General features: G+C 31.5%; 2 protein-coding genes and 1 long non-coding RNA gene across 5 annotated transcripts in view; 2 read left to right on the forward strand and 1 right to left on the reverse strand.

The window, feature by feature from the left end:
* Positions 1–4,291, forward strand: part of LOC123870857 (small G protein signaling modulator 2-like) — a 35,143-nt gene extending 30,852 nt beyond the window's left edge. For all 3 annotated transcript variants that reach the window (XM_045914326.1, XM_045914327.1, XM_045914328.1), the window contains 6 exons: positions 184–338; positions 420–544; positions 840–1,019; positions 1,594–1,720; positions 1,801–1,951; positions 2,386–4,291. In XM_045914326.1, the coding sequence (XP_045770282.1) occupies positions 184–338; positions 420–544; positions 840–1,019; positions 1,594–1,720; positions 1,801–1,951; positions 2,386–2,474 (827 nt within the window). In that variant the 3' untranslated portion in view covers positions 2,475–4,291. The remainder of the gene's footprint in view (positions 1–183; positions 339–419; positions 545–839; positions 1,020–1,593; positions 1,721–1,800; positions 1,952–2,385) is intronic.
* A 3,154-nt stretch (positions 4,292–7,445) lies between these two features.
* On the forward strand, positions 7,446–17,565 carry LOC123870878. Its single transcript, XR_006797169.1, has 3 exons — positions 7,446–8,430; positions 12,883–12,889; positions 17,553–17,565. It is a non-coding gene; the product is annotated as an uncharacterized LOC123870878 (long non-coding RNA).
* LOC123870872 (peptidoglycan-recognition protein LB-like) lies at positions 10,345–14,103 on the reverse strand. The gene is made up of 6 exons (XM_045914356.1): positions 13,919–14,103; positions 12,493–12,648; positions 11,819–12,050; positions 11,433–11,551; positions 10,951–11,220; positions 10,345–10,697 (listed from the first exon to the last, which is right to left on the reverse strand). Exons 2-5 carry the CDS (start codon positions 12,563–12,565, stop codon positions 10,991–10,993), a joined length of 654 nt encoding a protein of 217 aa, XP_045770312.1. The 5' UTR covers positions 12,566–12,648; positions 13,919–14,103; the 3' UTR covers positions 10,345–10,697; positions 10,951–10,990.
* Positions 17,566–21,885: the final 4,320 nt, after the last annotated feature.

Genomic DNA, 21,885 nt, shown 5'->3' on the forward strand with positions numbered 1-21,885 from the left:
GATTTGTTACTAAGTAATTTCTTTAAATGCGCTATTTCTTTTTAGAACTAAAATAAGCTATCGGACGTTTAGAGCTTTTTATTTCTGTGTTGTACATCTTATATGTATTGCGAAGTATGCTGTTGCTATTAATTTTTGTTTGCTATTGCCTACCTACAAATAATATAAATATTTGATATCTAGTGAATGTCAGCCCAGCGCGGAGTCCATTAGGAGTTGTTCGTGAAGAATCACACTCAGCAGGGGCATCCTTCGATACTCTAGAGCCCAGCGATGCCCGCCCTGACAACAGATCCAACTGTGTTTCTCCTGCAAGTTCTAATGGCGGAGTATACTCAGTAAGTGGCCTCAATAAAGTTTATAGTTTAACCAACCGAAAAGATTTTTCCATGCGTTCAAAATCATACGATTTTTTCCAGAACGAATTAGTGGAAAGCTTTGCACTAAATCTACATCGAATCGAAAAGGACGTACAACGTTGTGACAGAAATTATCCCTTCTTCACCGACGAGAATTTGGATAAATTAAGAAACATAATGTGCACGTAAGTTACATTTGAAAACAAAAACTTTAACAGATTTTTATTTAGCTACTTATTAACAAGATTTTTTGTACAAATGCAAATCTTTTTTTGATCATATATAATTGTGCTGGTCAAACTATCTTGGAAAATGTCCAGTGTTCATCGTGAAAGTACAATTTTTGTTTAATTGTGCATAAATTATGGTGTATCGTGTAAGGGAGGAGTACTTGATGGTGCAATAAATTCTACTACTTTCTGTGCAATTTCTACTTTCATGTCAAGAGATTTTTAAACCATTACGTGTTTTCTGTATAAGGTTTGTGTGGGAGCACCTGGAAATGGGCTATATGCAAGGCATGTGCGACCTTGCAGCTCCGTTACTGGTGGTGATGAAGGAAGAAGCCGTAGCGCATGCGTTGTTTTCACGCCTGATGGCTCGAGCCCGAGACAACTTCCCGTCAGGACAGGCTATGGATGCTCACTTTGCTGATATGAGGTGAGACAAAATGCCATTCCTTACGTATCCCTGTTATTACAGTTAACTAATGAAAACTATACGTCATTTGCTCGAAAGCTTCTTGTATTTTCTTGCAATTTATGTAACAAAGTATTTAGCAAATTTTTATTTTTTAAATCAAGTAAGTACTTAAAGTAAAAAAAAACCTGACCACTGTAAGTTGCACTCGCATGGATATGGTTCTGTAATCCGTGCGACAAATATGTACGTCTGTACGCACAAAGTGAGATTTATCATGGTATTTTAAGACGATTTACTTCATTTAGGTTTTTCTAAATCTTTAAGTAAAGTAGTCTAAAATCAGCTTTCAGAAAAGCACCATTTCAATGCTCCTGAACTTTTTTGAACTGTTTTCGATTAAAAGTCAAAAAACTTACAACTTAGAAACGATTGGTTTTCAACCTTTAATTGACTAAGTTCAATTAGTTCTCAATGATCCCTAAAATAGCCCCTTTCAGGAATGGATTGGATAACAAGTAACCCTAATGTGTGTTTTACAGGTCTCTAGAATCTTGGTTATTTCAAATTCAACGATTAGATTTTGTATTTTCAGGTCATTAATTCAGATCTTAGACTGCGAGCTGTATGAGTTGATGCACGCACACGGAGATTATACGCACTTTTATTTCTGCTACCGCTGGTTTCTTCTCGATTTTAAGCGAGAGCTACTCTATCAGGATGTGAGTTGAAATCACTTTTATACATATTTTAATCCTGCCTCTATGATCTTAAGTATTCCTAACCCGTAAAATGTTTGCAGGTTTTCGCAGCATGGGAGCTGATATGGGCCGCACGATACGTAGCCTCGGAGCACATGGTGCTATTCATCGCACTTGCTTTGCTCGAAACTTACCGAGACGTGATTTTAGCTAATACCATGGACTTCACGGACATCATTAAGTTCTTCAACGGTAAAATTTGTATTTCTGTCCTAATCCTTATCACCCACAGCAAAAATTTACTTGCACCGCCGCCGTATCTATCGTCAAGTTTTTGATTTGATTTTTATCTTAAACTCTTTCTTTCTCTGAAATGCATGTTTATTGGTTGGTTTTTCTTACAGTAGGTAGCTACCGTGTCTGCCAAACGTTTAGGTGTAGGATTTATCAAAATTACATTTTTACCTACCCATAGTATAGTATATATTATGGTTTAAGAGATGACTTGATATCTGTTATACAGGGTAAAATATTATCACATTTCCCTTCTTTATGTTCATCTTACCGGAAAATTACATGTAATTAAATGGATTACAATGGACAGAGGATTACATTATATAATACATACAATATTTCTACATATTATAATGACAGATGTATAATTTTTGTTCATGTCTTATTTTCAGAAATGGCTGAGCGTCACGACGCATCCGCTGTGTTATCTTTAGCCAGAGATCTTGTTCTACAAGTTCAAACTTTAATTGAAAATAAATAAGGTTCAAATTATAAAAACGCACAGATCTCGTAGAAGATAATGGTCAATGTTATGCATCATGGAACAAACGTTCAAATAATAACTAGTCCTAGTAATTAGATGAATCTTATAACAATTTTATCAAGTTATTAGATAAAAATGTGACAGTGTTTGTATGACTGTAGATGTCTTTACTATTACTACTGCGTATATCAGGTGGTAGGTATAAGGCACGGTGCACATTAACATATATGGCTTTATACTATTATTCTTTGTACCTATTAGCCTATCTGTTAAAATACTTATTGGAATTGAATTTATTGTTAAAATAATTACTTTTCTATAGATTTTACTGTTCTTTTAAATAATAATCATTTGACTACATTGTTTATTAGGAATGTACCTAAGTAGGTGTCTTCGTTTGATTAAACATAATAAGATTAAGTTATCATATTATATTTTATACAAATTGGAAAAAGAACGAAGGGAGAGATTTGATAAAGAGATAAATCGGATACGATGATATTTTTAATAACATATATTTATAATCAGCTTAGTATTTTACTAAATGATAAATATTCGACATTCAAGTAGGTGTTCATAATATATCGATGTGATGATGAATAAATTTTTTGTTGAAATCATATTAAAATATATACTTATGTATTCCTAAATATTGCTAGATTTTGTCATAAAAATGTACCTGAATATAATGTTTTCAGCATTATAATATGTTCACTGACCGCCAAATATTGTAAAGTAATTATAACGTACGAAAAATACTTTTTATTGTAAAAAATAGTAAAGGTCCACCAAAATTTAAACGCCATTTTTACTTAAAATAGTAATATACTTACTATTTAACATTTCGTTATTCTACTTAGGTACTAACATTATTGCCCAGGGGAAGGCATTTTTCGGCTCGTTTCGGCGCCCCTCGATAGGTAGGTACCTAGGAAAGCAAGCTCGAAGTTTTTGATATTTATGTAGAATAAAAATAAATATTTATCAATTAGAACAATTAATAACTAATAATTATTAGCTATCATTGCTTATGTAATCCTTATGATTATCAGACTCAATTGAAAAATAAAGAGGCATAAACCAAATTTATGCAAAGAAATCTGTCTGACCCTAATTACCCAGCTTAGATAAAAATGTAAAATATGTGATTAGTTTCCAGGAAACGGTTCTAACGATTTGGATGAAATTTTGAATTTAGATAATGTTTTACCTTTCAAGATTATGTGAATTAACTATTGATTTTTTTTTAATTAAAAAAAATTAAATAGTTAACTACCTATAAGGTAAGGTACCTTGCAGGTAACTATTCAGATAATCTAAAAGGAAATATTATGTAACATTAAAATCAATGTTGGTTAAATGCTATGACTAAGCTATACAAACCTCTATATTTTGATAATTACCATCGTAATCAATTATTATATAATTGTTTTATTTAGTTTACACTTTAACGTCACTGATTTTTAACTAGGTTGGCAGAAGGCACGTTCCTAATTAAAAAATGTTTTTTTCGTTTGCAAAGATATTTTAAAACTCTAGTTAGGCAAAGCTCATATTCAATATATTATGTGTATTTTAAAAAGTGAAGCCAAATTCATAAGCTTATGACCGTGTATCAGCACTTACATACCTCCTATAACATTGGCGCGGGTTTTGTGCTATTCTAGTATTATATATCTTTTTACGTAATATTTATAATATCATTAGTACTCTGTAAGTAATTATGGTATAAAAATAACCCTGAAATAATGAAGAATACATACGGAGATACAGATAAAATAAATATGCATATTTAAATGTTACGTGAGTACACGTATTTTATAAACAAAACTATTTTATAAAAGATCAAAAACTATTTGTCTTGTAATATGTGATTATAAATAGGTAATATGTAATTAATAATAACATAAAAACTTATGTAATTGCGGATTCTTTGCATTAAATATCATCAAATTACTATCCAATGTCCTCATATCGTCTTGTTCCCCCGTGCCTTTAATTCAACATAAATAATTCATATATTTTATAACATTTATAATTAAAATCAATCATACTACCTATATGAATGTATCAAATTTTTAACAATTTATGTGCAATGCAAAAAATTATTACCTATAGGTACTGTGCAGACTTTTAAAGCTTTAGATGATATTCCAAACGTGCAACAAGTACCTATCAATAATTCACATTGTGAGCGATTATGACATTGAACTAACAAATAATTAATTAAGAACGATTGCTTTTAAAAATTACCTAATAAATATACTGTGGGTATTTGCCTAGTCACGCATTTCAATTATCAAAACGTAATAAGTGTGATATGCATTTGTATTATTTTTAATACAGGTAAACAGGTAAAACTAGATAAATATTATATTATAATAACATTATTAACTGTAATGTATAAAATACATATAGATAATTATATACTTAATTAAGAAGGGTCTCTCCGTCACTTGCTTCATACAAACGTAGTTCCAATTTCATTTGAATAATAAGCAACCAAAGTCCATGAAATTTTGCAGACATATTCTAGAAACTAATATCTATGTCTGTGGTTTTCCAGATTTCTGTTAAAATATTCGGTTTCAAAGTTACGCGCTCTTAAAAATTTACATACAAATCTTTGAGCCCCTGTAATTTTAAAACTACATATTTTTAGAAAAATCTAAAACACCACAGACACAGATATTAGTTCCTAGAATATGTCTGCAAAATTTCACGGACTTTGGTTGCTTTGCTTAATATTCAAATGAAATTGGAACTACGATTGTATGAAGCGAGTGACGGAGAGAGCCCTGTTAAAGGAGATGCATTGTGATTCCATACAGCCTTGGGCTCGTGCTAAAATTCGATTTCAACTGGGTTGAAAAATAAAAAGTTCTAGGTACCTTATTTTTGTAGAGTCAGTTGCCTAAAACTACCGATGTAGTATTTAGGAGTAAAATTTGGGGTTTTATTTTAATTATAATTATGTTTTAAGATTGTATGGTTGTATGGAAAGTTTGTTATTGTGTATACTTGTTAATATACATTAAATACTTTCGTTACTCATGAGTATAATATTATCAGATGTTGTAGAATACAATGATTATTTAAATTATGGCTATGGGCATTCTATACGACCTATATCTAAGTAAATCACGCAATTGATTTAATTTTCTTTAAATTATCATGTAAATCCCCTGTTTTATACCATAGATAATGATGTATTGGTCATATACAAAGTAAAGTCTCATTTACACTGTCAATAAATAAAATATGTATGAATGAGGAAATTTATTTATTTATTTAGTAATTTAATCGGCTCACAGCAAATCATTATCTATTTAACTAATACCTAAATGTTTTAACTCTATTTTGATTATATTTAGTAGTTCCAACGGACGGGACAGTTTTATAGGTAAAATAATGATAGGTAGGTATGATGACACATAAAACATTTCAAATTTGCAAAAATTTCAATAAAATATTAGTGATTTATACCTACGTTGAAACCAACAATGGAGATAAAAATTAATTATTGAGATCATAAACTCTAACGTAAGTCAATGACTTCTATGTATACTACAGTAGTATGTATAGAAGTCATTGACGTAAGTACCATTAATAAAAATATGGTAGGTACAGTCTTCGAGCGTTTTGAATATTTAAATAGGTAATAGATTAACACAATTTATTAATCTATTCTATTTGTAACTAAAAATATATTTTTTTTAAGTACAAGTATTTTTAAGGTGCATGTCAGCTACATTAATTTTAAAACATTAAAAATCTTTGATAAATCGTGTACACCAGGCTTTATAAGATAAACCTTGTGCTTCCAATTATTGGGTATGAATTTGTTACTCTATATTTTACCTACAATTACCTATAATATTGTTACACGAATCATGATGCTATTTGTATCAAATACTTGGAAATAGCTATTGACTACCTACATGTTGTCATTCCTTAAAAATGACTGTTTGTTTTTGAAAAAGCGTATGTTTCGATTTTTTATCAGTTTTAATAAAAAATATCTAAGTAAAGTTTCATAGGTACTAATCATTAGGCTAAAGAAATGATAATTTAATCGAAAACGTTCAATCGATTCTATTATTTTATAGAAATAAATATAGGCATAAAACATTCCTATAAAGAAATCATACGAAATAGATATCTACTTAGTTTATGAAATTTGATATCTCATTTCCATGGAAACGGTAAAGTTCAGCTGACCATTCATAAAAAATAATATTTTTTAATTAATAATAATAAAATCGAACGTTAATATGTAGACCACCCGGGCACCTATTGTTTTTTGAAAATTTGGACCCAAAAATTAAAAATGTAGCAGTGATGCCAAAACTGTAAGGTAAAGTCGCCCAATTCAAAAGAACTTGTAAAAGTCTAATTGAATAAAAATATTTTGAATTTTCAACTTTGAAATAACGTCCCCTTTTTGTAAAAACATTTTTTTACAAAAGATATGCCGATTACCGATCTATTATGATTATTTTATATACCGATTACGATATAAGATATACCGAAGAATTAAGATATACCGATGGGGATGAAATTAAGCTCGGGGACGGAATTTGGCGACTGCCGGTTTATTTTTAAATAATTTTAATTTAATACTTATTTTTTTATTTTTTATACGACGACGTACGACAAAGTCCGCCCCTTAGTCCATTGCTCTATGAAGATTATACTCAATTTCTATATATTTTGCTATAGATACCTGCATTTATATATAACTAGGGAATGCCCGCGGCTTCGCCCGCGTGGATATCGGTTTTTTATCCAGTAGGAACTCTTTGATTTTCCGGGATAAATAGTAGCCTATGTCCTTCCCCGGGATGTATCCCAAGTCTGTACCCATTAAAATCGGTTCAGCGGTTGGGCCGTGAAAACGTAGCAGACAGACAGACACACTTTCGCATTTATAATATTAGTATGGATTTTTAAAGTAAAAATATTTTATTACATTATATATATTGCCATTATATTCTCTTATTGTCATTTATACAAAACTAAAGCTATGTATGTTATTGTATATCTATTACAACTGTATTTTATATTATAAGGCTTGCGTTGATGTTTCTATATTAGGCATTGTTGTTCAGTTTGAAAAAAAATTATTTAAAATTATCTAATTTTATCGTACCTACTCGTATAATTGATTTCTATCCAAAACCTGTCTGTGAAAAACTGAATTCGACGTTGATATCAGATAATAATATGACCTCAGCCATCCATCGGTTTTGGGTTTAGGATGGAAAGAGGTACGGCATAGTATCTTTTAAAATAGGTCAATGTATCTACTATTACACGTGAACATGTGAATCACAGTGAAAGCAGTCTCTGCCAAGTTTATGGAAAACTTATTAACAAGACAGGCCTACGTCCACAACTGAAGCTTTATCAATATAATTGTGTTATGAACACTGAGCGATATCAAATATTGAAAAAGATGTCTATTAGATTATTTAATGTAAATTTAATATTAAATGTTTTTGACTAAATGTGTGTATTATCTACCTAACTAGTAAATAAGATAGAATACATTTTTCATTATTATTTCGCACTTGTTAAAATAAATGCTCGAGGCATATTGGCACAAAAAGTGCAGTAACGGGTTTTTTGTTCTACTTCAATTCCACTCATAATCCTCAAGTACCTAGTAAAAATTTCCTCGTTTGCGCGTTTCTATATTATCTAAGTAGGTACTTCGTTGTCGTCTCTTTTACATTTTCACAAGCACTTGCAGTTAGGCACATAAGCAATGTGTATTGGAGATAAAGCTTGTACCTAGTATAATATTGTAGTCTTTGTTTGGAACGTTTTAGAAAAGACACGTCACTGCACTCCGACTCTGTTGCAATGTGCCTTGATCCTAAGAAATATATTTACCAAAGTTTGGAATGCTTACATTGATAAGTATTGTGATTTAAAGATTTGTTTTAAGGTACCTGCCTATACTTATATTTGAATAGGTATATCACTGCTTATTACATATTTATATTATCAAATCGAAATCTTAATTTAAATGAAGTTTTTTTCAGTTATACCTATTAGGTACTAGTTTAATCAGTCTGATAAAATATTATTTTATCCTGTAGTTCCTGTATTGCAAACTATATCGGAAAATTTGCTATGTTGAACGAAATTTGAATAGTCGTTCCTACTTAAGTTTAATGAATATTATGTTGAATGTTATTATGTAAAGTGATATTGGTATAATTTATGTACTTATGTGAAACTATTTACTATATTTCTAAGTATGTGTAAATCTCATGTACTTATAAAAACGTCATTAAATCTTTTACGTGTCACAAATGTTTAGAAATAAATGCGATATTATAGTGACTATATGATGTACCCATCATGATATATTTATAAATGATTTGTAATAAATAACTATTTTTGTGAAATCATCTTGTCATTAAAATATTTCCATTTATTATGTGGTTTTATCTTTTTTATCAACCCTTTATTATATTAACTGTCAACACTGCTTATGCCAAAAACCTCGAGCTGCTACATACCAACCTAATATTCTGTTTCGATCTCATCCGAACTGCGATGCACATCCTAAGTAGAATCCTGAAGTTACCTTCAAACTACGGAAATATAATAAAATATATAAATATCGCTAATATTACATCTAAGTGTGAACAGTGACATTTAAAAGTAGGGTGAGCGATATTTATATATAATATTATATTCCGTAGTTTGAAATCAACAACATAAGAAGATATAGTTTTAACTTGGTTTAATAATAAACCATTTTAATTGTCATTCAATTATAATTTAATTATGATTTATAATAATTTACTCACTTAACTATTTTAAAATCACACAAATTTAGTGGATTATACACATTAAAATTATAAAATTATTTAAATAAAAGGGATTTTAACCTAACAACTTGAACAGAACAATTAATGAGTCATCGATCGTGTGATGTCTAAGGTCAGTACACTGTGATGTTTTCCTGCGATTTATGTATAAAATCTAATCATCTTGATACCTACGTCACTCACATCAAGTTGTAAGAAATCGTTTATATGGGAATACCTCAATATTTGAGTATGGTTACTTTTTAATTTCTCTGTCTGTTAAATATTATTAGTATACATAAAGATGTGTTGTACAAATTAATCATTACTACTTATAATTAGTAAAATACTAAAATTAGTTAGGTACATACATAGACATATTACTAATGTACTAATTATTAGGAAGTAGGAAGGTAATATAATCTACTAAATATATTTCTTTTTACCATTTTATTTTCATTTACTCTTCGAAGTTTCGCCGTCTGTAATTAATTGACCCCTAAAATATGTCACTAATGTTGCAATGAGTTACTGAGTTATACATAGAAGACCAAAGAATACTATTTATTACCTTACTACGTAAAGACGCTACACTTAACTCCCACCGCGCCCGTAACGTAGTAATATTATGCAAAGCGTAGCCCTTGTCCCGCTCGATTTACGTATCATGCCCTTCTTGTTTAATAGTGGATGATTAAATTTATTCACTTGAATTTATTTGTGTCTTTCGGAGGTATGCTAGGACCACAAACATGTAGGTAGGCATTATAATTGCAGTTTTTTACTATTATACCTATAAAGTACCAATATAATTACTTCGTTAAAACAATGGCCAATATTTACTCAACGCGCTTAAATATTATACTTAATCATCATCTACTATTACACAAATAGTAATATTTATCATAGTCAGATAATAAATAATAGCTAAAGTTCAATAACATATACATTGCCCTACACATTTTGTGGGAAAGTACCGATGTATTAGTTAGGTAGGTACCAACCTTTGCCCTTAGGATATTATTTAATAATTAAATAACTTGTAAATTTTATTTTATTTTACTTACACCTAAGAAATATAACATCTACTAATAATATTTACGCCTTTTACTAGTAATTACCAACAAAATTGTAGTAAAAAACTGAAATAATCACGTCGTATAATCTAAATAATAATAATAGGAACTGTAAATATACATAATAAAATGATATAGGTACATAAATTAATTATTACAAAAAGTATGCTCGCACTATGCTATAGGTACAAGTAACATATATATGTTTTTTAAATTTCTGATGGAATTGAATTATTTATCAAAAAACCAAATGGTTAACTATATAAAATTATATATCTGCGAGTAAATAATCATAGCCTCTGATGTCATGGATATTTTTAACCCCCGACCCAAAAAAAGGGGTGTTATAAGTTTGACGTGTGTATCTGTGTATCTGTCTGTGGCATCGTAGCGCCTAAACGAATGAAACGATTTTAATGTAGTTTTTTTTGTTTGAAAGGTGGCTTGATCGAGAGTGTTCTTAGCTATCTTCCAAGAAAATCGGTTCAGCCGTTTGAAAGTTATCAGCTCTTTTCTAGTTACTGTAACCTTCACTGGTCGGGGGTGTTATAAATTTTTAATTTACACTTGTCAATATTAGCTATATTAAACTAGTAAATATATAACTAAATCATACATGTTTAAGCTCTTCTAGTTTTGGTAAATCGTCAACCGAAGCTGGGAAAGGTGTGTAGTGGTCCCAAGTCTGGATTTCATTGTACAGCGCAACCCCGGGGCACTCCGTGTCACGGACTTGCCTATGACCGACCAACTTGTAATCTTCTTTTAAATATCCCAATTCTACCCCAGCAGCTATTAATGCTTGAGCGGTTTTTAGTTGACTTGTCGGAGGTAGAGTAGCTGAAATGAGGAAATTAGAATAATTTTTCATCGATTAACATAGTTAGCCTTACGATAGTTTAGTAAAACCAGTTAATTTTCATAAAAACTTTAAGTTATAAACTCTATCCGTTCTTATAGATTTCATTCTGGACACTGTACATATACTTAATATTAAATACTCAATTACTCAAGAGCTAACTGGACATACTTGAATAAGTTGGATTACTTACTACTCCAGTCTCCAATAAGGCATATTCCAATGCTTACATTATTGAAATGTAGGGCATGAGCACCAAGAATGTCCCACCCTCTACCTTCGTAGGCAGCACCGTCTGCTCCCACAGCGAAACTAGGAATAAAAGATACAAATTAGTAGGTAGTTTATGTTATAATTTATAGCATAAACTACTAAGTTATATTAATTTATGACGAGAAGGGTTAAGTTGAACACTTTAAAAGCATATGTGAAAAATATAAACTAAAAAAAAGCCAACTTCATTTACATCATTATAAAAAAAAAATTGTCTACCACCAATGAAAATAATAATATGCACAATCTGAAAGGGATAAGAGGACGATGACGACGAAAAAAAGATGATAAATTAGACAAACTGACTTGTATCCAATATCCCACCACCCCCGATCGTCCATATGAAAGTTTTGCATGCTCCTCATAGCCTGTTTACACTGTGGCCCGTCGTAGCAAGCAGGGGGTGTGTAAGAGTGGTGGATGACGACGTAGGGAGCTGGAGTTGGTAAAGGCAGCTTTTGTTTTGCGGTGCGAGCTGACCATTGCGCTCGGGTTACAAACGGAAAGTCGTAAGTTATCACTTCGTTGTCCAAATCTCCTGAGGAACAATTTAATCAAATTAATAAAAATACTCTGTATATAATTTCTTTATGCGATGTTGGCCCATGATTTTGTCATTGTGTGATAAGTGACGATGCTGTCTATAGTAAAGGATAGAAGCGAGCTATCCTGGAAGGAGTATTAATAGTAGTTCATGAAACTTATAGCCTGTAGTCAAGATTTCGAATTTTCGATATATTATGTACTAAATATTATAAGAAGAACTCCTCTGTCTCATGTCACTCCTCTGTTCCGAAACTAATTTCAGAAAACATCGTGAGGATACCTGCATGCCTGAAAGTTCTCCACAGTGTTCAAATCTGCCAATCCACACTCGGTCAGGATGGTGGACTATGGCCAAAAATGTTCTCACTTTGAGAGGAGATGACAGTGTTTTGATGATAATGATAATGATGGCAGATATTAAGTTCGTTACTTACTTGAAAATAGTGCGGGCGCACCCACAGCGACGGCCAAAACGTTCGTACACATAACGAATTTCAGCAACACCATCGCAAATTATATTTCAAACTTCACTGGTGCTAACTGTGGAAGGTAGTTCACGTTTTTATGTTATTCTTTGGCCAATTCTTTGCCTGCAAAATTATTTACATACGTGAAACAATAGTTACGAATAATTAGTATGATACGACGCACGTGTCTCTTGATTCGATATTTTTATAGGTATAAATTACTAACAATCTATCTCTTGATATCTTCTTATCGATCACGTTTATAACGTTTCCATACCTTTGTATACTGTTGTATTGTATTTTGTATACTATTCTAAATAGTTTCACTTACATATCTAATGTTTTCAGTACTTACAGTGTATTTGTCTTTTGTCTGCAACATTATTTACATGTGGATGTGGCGCTTGTTTCGAGATTTTTACATATTTACTATTTCTTGATAAGTTCCATAATCGATCAAAGATGTTTTCATATTTGATTTTGTATAGTTGGTACACAAACTATCACACTAATATTATAAAGGCGAAAGTTTGTATGTGTGTGTGTGTGTGTGTGTGTATGTGTGTGTGTGTGTGCGTATGTTTGTCACTCCTTCACGCAAAAACCACTGAACGGATTTGGCTGAAATTCGGAATGGAGATAGGTAATATCCTGGATTAGCACATAGGCTACTTTTTATCCCGGAAAACCAAAGAGTTCCCACGGGATTTCGAAAAACCTAAATCCACGCGGACGAAGTCGCAGGCGTCAGCTAGTTTAAAATAGTTTCACTCGTATACTATATAGATCTTAAGTTTGTAAGTAGGTATAGGCACCTACTTAGTAATGCCAACCGTTTTATTTTAACAGACCCTACGATTTGACCTCGTATAGTGTAACTATATAGAACGTTAACAACTATAGTCAATCTGAATAGGTTTTAACTAGAGTTAAAATTAGAAAATCAAAGATTTATTGTTCGACTTCAAACATAGCAACAAAAAGTGTCGTAAGAAGTTAAGATGGATAAAAACTGAGTAGGTACATTACTTTACTATTGATCTGCCTACGTACCTACTAAAATTAGTAAGGCTTTCTGTCAGTAAGAAATAAAATTTTATGCCTAGGTACACTTAATATTAAAAAAATGATTTAAAAAAACGAATTTTAATGGTCCTAATTTGGAATCTAAATATTCAAAATATATCCTATATTTTGAAAAATTCTATTTTTTTTAATGTTAATTGGATCATAAATATAATCAGACAAAAATCGCTATATAATAATATATAAAATATTTGTTTAGATTCACTCTACATTGCCTAGCATTAAGCTGTGTAGTATCAGTTCGCATTATACGCTAGACTTACATCTATTTTTATAAAGAATGTAACATACAATAAAACCAACTTACCTAGGCCCGTGAAAGTTTATACAACGATATGAGATCGTTTCCCAATGATATTAAAACCACAGAATATGTTATATTCTACTGTTTTGGTATTCAAATGCAAAATTTTGTATTCTGCATAAGTACAAGACAAGAAAAATAAATTCACCGTCCATTCTTTGACAGTAGTGACCATACTATAGCTATTAAACTTGGAGGTAGCTATGTATATAGCCGGCTGCACGCCCAGGTTTATCCCCGGCCGTTTCATGAATGAATCGAGGCGAAAATACTATTGAGAAAAAACGTGTTATGAGAATTTAAATTATACTTACGTACAAAATTTTTGTTCTTTTAAAGTTTAATTGGACCATTATTTATGTTACTTGCAGTTAAGAAAAATCCCTGCCATAATCGGCAAACTTGTAATTAAATGAGGTTTGAAAGATATATTACTTAAGAGCGTTAACGCATGAGCCTGCTTGGCAAGTTTACCCGAGGTTCTTTGTTTGTTTCCGTGAACGGACGTACCTAGTTCAGTTTAGTTTATAACAAACCGTTTTGATCCTAGACGATTTTCAAACGGATTATTTTTTCAATATTTTTAAGTATGTGGTGTTAGTTTGTCGTTTTTTTTAAAACAGTGATGTTTTTTAAAACAGTGTATTGTCTTTATAGATTAAGTACGAGTGAATAAAACTTATAATTGTAGTCAGTACTTAATACTAATCTTTTATATACTTGTGTAAGTATAAGAGAGTCAAGAAATTATACAAAATTCAACTTTCCTTATACATATTTACGAAAATATGGTTCCCTTATCATGTACAGTATAAATAATTACACCTACTATATTAATTTTCACATATATATTTATAAAGGCTGGTAAAATAAAAGTGAAATCCGTCTAAAATTTAAACAGTCTTAAATATTTAATTTGCAATATTATCGAAAATATAATGCAATGCTACTAATACTCATAAAGACATTGAGCAATTTTTCTTATTTATGGTCCTTTACAATCTTTTCAAATTTTATTGTTAGTACTAAATCGTACTTACCGTAAGCGCAAAACAATGGGCAGTACAATGAAAGGGATTAACAGGTACAAAAATGCAGATGTTACACTTGAGTAGGTATTTATTCATCAAAAATAAGTGCACTGCTACGCGAGTCAGCAGCAGGATACAAAAACAAAATAAGATAAAGTTCAAAACTGAAAGTACAAAAACCTACCAACTACTTTTAAAGACTTCACCGCAGATGATTGATTTATATTTGAATATGTATAAATCATTATATACATGTATTCGAAATTTTCATAGTAACTGCTATGATTTGATATCGAACTCGATCCATCTATTTCAAGTTTATTTTTTCTTGATATACATTTCTTTTTCATGTCTTGTGTAGGTAATACCAATTTCGATATACTTTTTGGGTTTTGTAGGTTATATCTCTTACATTCGTTTTGATTATGATAAGTTCTTTTATGACATATCGGAAAATTTTATGACATATGACAATATAGCCTCTAACATACGGAATGGTAAAGCTAATCCAAAGAGAGATCTCATTTATCAAAATTTAATGTGCAGTTTGGCAGTAATAAGTGAATCGATGAGCCAATAAACAAACAAATACGCAACACAACACGTGACAGGTTGTGATGGCAATCAGAGTGAGGACGCCCCGCACACCCACACAATCCCTGGGCTAATCCGGTGCGGGATAGCGCGGGTGACGTGCGGGTGTGCAGAACGTCCCCCGCCTCATACCTCGATTGCCATCTCGACCTGTCACGTACTATACACAGCTGCCGAAAACTCAGTCCTCCCTTAGTTGGATAAAGAATTGTTTTATTCAAAAATAAAACCATCATAAAGATCCACGAGGGTTGACCACGTGCAAATGATAGTAATTATCCTATTGTTTCAGGTGTTATGCTAGAGTGTACAATGTATACAACCAAAATCTAAATACAAAATACCGTACTAATGCTGTAAAAGACAATAAACTAATGCTATTATGCAAATGCAAAAAAAGAAATCATAATGGAATACAAGAAACCGCGCTAATGCCATAAAAGGACGATGAATCATCAAAATTTTATTTAGCGGCTAGGACACATAGCAAGGGTATTGGCATATAGCATTGTCAGCCGGTAATAACTGTAAAACTATAAGCCTTTAAGAATATTTAATTCTGAAAAGTTATTATTCTAGTCAATAACTAATTATACAAAATTCAACTTTCGGTTTATTTAAAAAACATGGTTTTCCTTATCACAAACAGTATAATGAAACCTTGAGTATTGAGTTTTACAAATTTATAAAAGCTTTTGAAATAAATGTGAAACCCATGTAAAATTTAAACAGTTAAAAATTTAATTTTTAGAAGTTATTAAAAATATAGATCAATGCCACTGCTCTGATAGGCATTAATCTATTCTCTACCGAAATCGCGTTTTACAATCTTTTCAAATTTTGAAAATTAAATTGTTCCCTTTCAATGAAAGGGAACAATAGATACCAATGCAGCTATTTGCTCGAGGCAATACTTATTTATTAACTAGCTGATGCCCGCAGCTTCGCCCGCGTGGATTTAGGTTTCTAAAAATCCCGTGGGAACTTTTAATTTTCCAGGACAAAAGTAGCCTATCCGTAATAGCACGTCCCCGGGATGCAACGCATTTCTGTACCACGTAAAAACATCTAAACGGATGATCCTTTAAAAATCCCGAGGGATCACCAGGATTTAGGAATGCAATTCCTTACAGCATCATATAAACACAATTTAAAAACATACAAAAAGTTTTTATCTATCTTTAAGAAAAAATAGCGAGTATTAAAAATACCTAGTATTGAGAAGTGATAGTCGCACTACAATTTCAGGTAAATCGTAAATAATCCGATAACAATTGCTAAGCAAACAAGCGTTACGTCCGTTCTCGGAGAGGCCTCGGCCGGTACTAATTTCCTAGTTCAATTTACTATTGCTCGTTGCACGGTTTTGTAGTGTGTTTCAAGATTATTTTTTGGAAAAAAATATTAATTAAATTTAGATTTTTTTTCTGTATATATTGCCAATATGTTCTTCTTTAATGAGTACTTAGTTTTATTTATAAATGAAGATAAATAACCCACCTAAATGACAGTTTTATGTGTCTGTAGTTTTATGAAATTATGACTTTTTTGTTTGAATTTTTATAATGTAAAAAATGCCAAACGAAAGATTTGGTTCTGTCATCTTATTAGTTCAGGACCTTTTCTTTGGTAAATATATTTCTTTGTGAGAATCGACCAAGTAACTTTTGATGTAGTGAACGTCAAAGATGACACGAAATCCAAAATTCAGTAATAGTCTTTTGGTATTTTAGGCAATAAAAGATAAACTATGAATAAATTGCAAAATGTTGTCTGTCAATTTAATAAAACAGGAAATATTCTACAAAGTAGTTTATAAATGTTTTACATAAATGCAGTGTTTAATAAAATATAGGGGGGCAAAATAGCTTTAAAATAACTCATACCGGTTCAACACTCTTAAAGAATAACCTACCTATAAAATTTTAATTTTAGTCAAAAGCAGAGTAAAAATGGCCGCAGTTCGTAAATTGTTGCAAAAATAAGTCACTTCACTTATGTTAAATATGAAGTACTTAGGTAACTATGTATATAACAGTGATATGTGTATATGGTATATCATTTATCAATAAATATAAAGCCTCAATAGCTCAACGGTTATCGGAGCGGACTGAAATCCAAAAGATCGGCAGTTCGAACCCCACCCGTTGCACTATTGTCGTACCCACTCCTAGCACAAGCTTTAAATGCTTAGTCGGAGGGGAAAGGGGAATGTTAGTCATGATTCAAATGGCTAATATTCTTTAAAAAAAATATGTATAAACAAAAAAAACAGCTAGTTATAAGATAGGTACCTATCTACTGTTTTATTATTTTAAATTTTTAAACGATTTAGCAGGTTTAGTGACCGCTTGCTGAGAAAATAATTGTTGGCCATACAAAAAGAGCGCAGAGGTCATATCTCTACCTGTTTAGCGCTATTTGTCCGTCCGTCCGTTTAATAACCAAGCGACAGAAAAACAATTTTACTCTAACATTTCAGCGTTTATTAAGACGATCGCAGTCGGGTTTTAGTTTTCAACTTTTTGTATCTAATGTCAAAAGTTAACAACTATTAAATATATAGTTAAAACTAACTTATTGGATACTGTACCTAATGTAAGGTCTTAGTTCGCGGCGAAACACTAGTTATCTTGATTTTTTATATACCTATTAATGAAGTGGTGTTGAACTTTATGAAGAACATTTACTTACCTACTATAAAAAACTTTAGAGCGGCTTAAAACAAGCATTAAACCCGTTTTGCCCATACAAACGTAAGTTTGATAAAGCTTGTATAGGTACCTACCTGCATACCTAAAGTTTTTGTAGTTTTATTAATATTAATATGACGACATCGTAACGGAAGGTGGCTAATTTCCAATAAAAACTTTATAATCACTAGGTCTGTTACGATTTTGATTGTCACTACCTATAGATCACAATATTTTATCAAAATTGGCTATAGTGATTAGTTTTACAATAATAATATGATGATACAAATCACTACTCATAATATTATCTGTATCTCCATATTATTTAGTTTCTATTATTTCATAATATTTTTCTTTGTTATCTCTATAAAGAAGCTAGATATGAAGATAGGCATTAATTTATATGATTTTACCAAATTATTTAGAAGAGTTTTTGTATTCTTTATTTCGCATTCAAATAGTAACTGTAGTATAAAAAAGAATTAAAATTCCGATTATTAGTTACGTAAACTACCTGATAACATTGTGGGATTATTGACCAAGCCAACTCGTAGATCACTGCGATTTTTCGATCCAGGAAGCGATAATGTCTATAAATATTAAATAGGCATGCAAAACAGCAGGAGAATTTTTAATTCTTTCATTGTAGCTATTGAAAAATCTGGAGTGGAAAATAAAAATAAGAAAAACGAACAGAAATGTTCGGAACAATTTGAGATAACTCCGATTCGAAAAAGTGGAATCTGAGACTTCGAGAACCTACCTATTCGAGTAATTATATGAAACAACCTTTGTTTCACTTAAAATATTTTCATCAAATCTACTTATATGTTACTAGCCGATGCTCGCGGCTTCGCCCGCGTGGATTTAGGTTTTTCGAAATCCCGTGGGAACTCTTTGATTTTCCGGGATAAAAAGTAGCCTATCTCAATAAATAGTTTATTTGGATAAGGATTAGTATTTGACGATAATAATATGATCAATAAACATAGGCTAATAATTTTAATTACTTTTATTGTATGGAAAAGTGGTTATAATGGCTAAAATATAAATGTTTGGTTTATACTATCGCGGACTTTTTTGTAGGCATTATTGAGTTCTACAACTTTTCTATAGAAGTCAACCATACATCTCTAACCATTTAGGCAGCGTTCGCGAGAATCGTTAACGTACGGCAGTTTTTTCGACGCCTTACTCCACAATTTTCACTACCACGAAAAATCCTATCTATTTTCCGGGATAAAATATAGCCTATACGGATTCGGAAGAATCCCTCTAAGTAATAGTAAAAGAAATTTTGAAATCGGTCCAGTAGTTTTTGAGCCTATTCAATACAAACATACAAAAATACAAAGGTTTCCTCTTTATAATATTAGTATAGACAAAGTCTTATTCATAAAAATTTGTAGAAGCTTTATTAGCTTGTTATAAGCAAAGTTCTCAATTGAAACATTATTCATAAACGTTCAATAGTGCTAAAAGTGTTCAATAACGGCTCCATAACTTATAACAGGCTGAACCCTACTATAAACCCTTATTTAAGAACAACATGGCCGCCGTCTTGTCTTAACAGCTGATAATTTGTTTGATATGCAAGATTGAAGTGAGGTTATTTTGTTTTGGTTGATTCTAGTGTCATTGCATTGTAATTATTATTATTTTGTACGTTATTTATTCTGGATTCGAAAAGCTGTGGTAATTAACTAGAGTTGCAAGTTTTAAACTGCCACAACATGCTAGGGACGGACGTCGTGAAGTAGGTACCTAAAAGTTCCTACTTAATTTCGAAGTTTCTTTTCATGTAATCATTGCTTTACATAGGTATGTGATTTCTTCTAACGTAAGAAATATGGCGGTGATGCAGCTCAGTACCTAACTACATAAACCGAGAAGGATTTGGGTAAAAAAAAGGGCTGGCTCATTTTTTGCGCAACGGATCAGCCTGGCTGTCAAGCGTGGAAATGCAGCCAGTATTCTTGGCACCATTCCACACGGGCATGAGTAATGTATAGTAAGCAGTGAGCATTGTATAGTAATTAGATAAGGCTAGCTTTATGTTTTATTGTAATATTTTCAATTTAAAAAAAAAAGGATTTTATTCCATGAATGTCCAGGTACTGTATCTAATACATACTTTTACCTAATACATGTTTTTTTTAAATAGTATAATAAAATCTAACGCTAATTTCTAAATTCCTTCCTGTTTCCATTTTTAATTAAATAAATCGGAACAAAACTCCGAACGATAATACCTAACCATCCTCCAGAACTCAGACAATTGACCGAAAACAAATGTCACACCTGCGTCACTTCTCTGTGTAGAGCCCAGTTTTTTTGCAATTTTGTCTATGAATTCATCAGAACGACAACATAACAAAGCGAAACTAGCCTATAGCGAGAATTTAGTTGTGAGAGGTTTATTGAACCTTTATGAATAAAGAAAGTTATGGAACGTTTAATAGGCCTAATGAGCATTTTAGCTAATGAACGTTTTAAACCTATAATAAGGGATTTTTATGAATAAGACTGTAGGTATACTCGTATATTATTATGTTCAAACTAAAATAAGTAACGGCGTGTCGATTTTCTGTAACCATGGTCAAAATAAAGTACCAGCTAGTAACTAGCCACATTACTCGTGGAATAACAAAAAGGACCATAAATTATTAAGGATAATGTAGGAAGAAGGAAAACAATTGACCTAAAGAAGGACGGAAAGAGGAAGAAATCGTTTTTTTTTTTTTTCAAACAGCCAGTTGTAATTAATAACTGGCAAAATGATGAATATAAACTAAATTATCCTTAGGTATACCTATGAGGAATCACGTTTGATTTGATGTCGGCTCACGTGGGTCGTCATCGTTTTGTGGTGATTAGCAATGGTTATATTATAGTCTGACTGTTATAGTTTTAGGTAAAATTATACCGACTTCCGATTTTGTGACTCATCTACGCCCAGCTCAACCCTTTGGACTTAGAAAGCTGAAAGTGTGAACAAAAGTTCCCTTTATAGGTACATTATCCACAAAAGATGTCTTGTCTGTAGACAAGGAAATTTTTCTGAACCCCTACGGGATAGAGAATAAAGCTTGGTGAGTCGCTAACTCAGTATCTAACACTGAATGATAGCCACCGAGGTCGGTTGGTTCTATAATCTACATTGCTGCTTCACTGGATGATATTAAAATATTGTTTCGTAGAAAACCTTCAATGGATTAATAATGTGTTTAGTGGCTATCATTTATTGTAAGACACTGAGTTAGCGAATCGCTCCGCTGAAGAATTTTCTAATAGCATTTGGAAGAGCAAGGTACCTAATAGTCACGACCTCACTGTGCATTTTTAATTTTTAATTCATTTAGAGGTCATGCGACAGTAATGTGAGGGTACAATGTCAGTGTAGTTAGGTAAACAATGTACATTGTTTTTACACTGGTTTTTTTCCTTTTGTTGATTTTCATATCACTAGCCTACGTGTTAATTGTATCTAATAATCTAACGCACGCGATTATCTGATTGGAAGAGGTCATAAACATATTATTTATTATTTTTGAACAAACAGTAGGTAAACAAAACTTAGATAATAATATTTTTAACAAACTAATTACCTCTGTCGTACGTATTTAATTGTCCTATGATGGACGAACCCAAT

Source organism: Maniola jurtina, chromosome 13, assembly GCF_905333055.1.
Source record: "Maniola jurtina chromosome 13, ilManJurt1.1, whole genome shotgun sequence".
Classification (NCBI taxonomy): Eukaryota; Metazoa; Arthropoda; class Insecta; order Lepidoptera; family Nymphalidae; genus Maniola; species Maniola jurtina.

Bases quoted from the DNA above. Each gene is read 5' to 3' on its own strand.
- LOC123870872 (XM_045914356.1), bottom strand. From the start codon at position 12,565: ATGGTGTTGCTGAAATTCGTTATGTGTACGAACGTTTTGGCCGTCGCT. The intron at 11,552-11,818 runs GTCAGTTTGTCT...TTTTATTCCTAG, and splicing joins TGGTGGGATATTGGATACAA to TTTCGCTGTGGGAGCAGACG. The intron at 11,221-11,432 runs GTAAGTAATCCA...TCCTCATTTCAG, and splicing joins CCTTATTGGAGACTGGAGTA to CTACTCTACCTCCGACAAGT.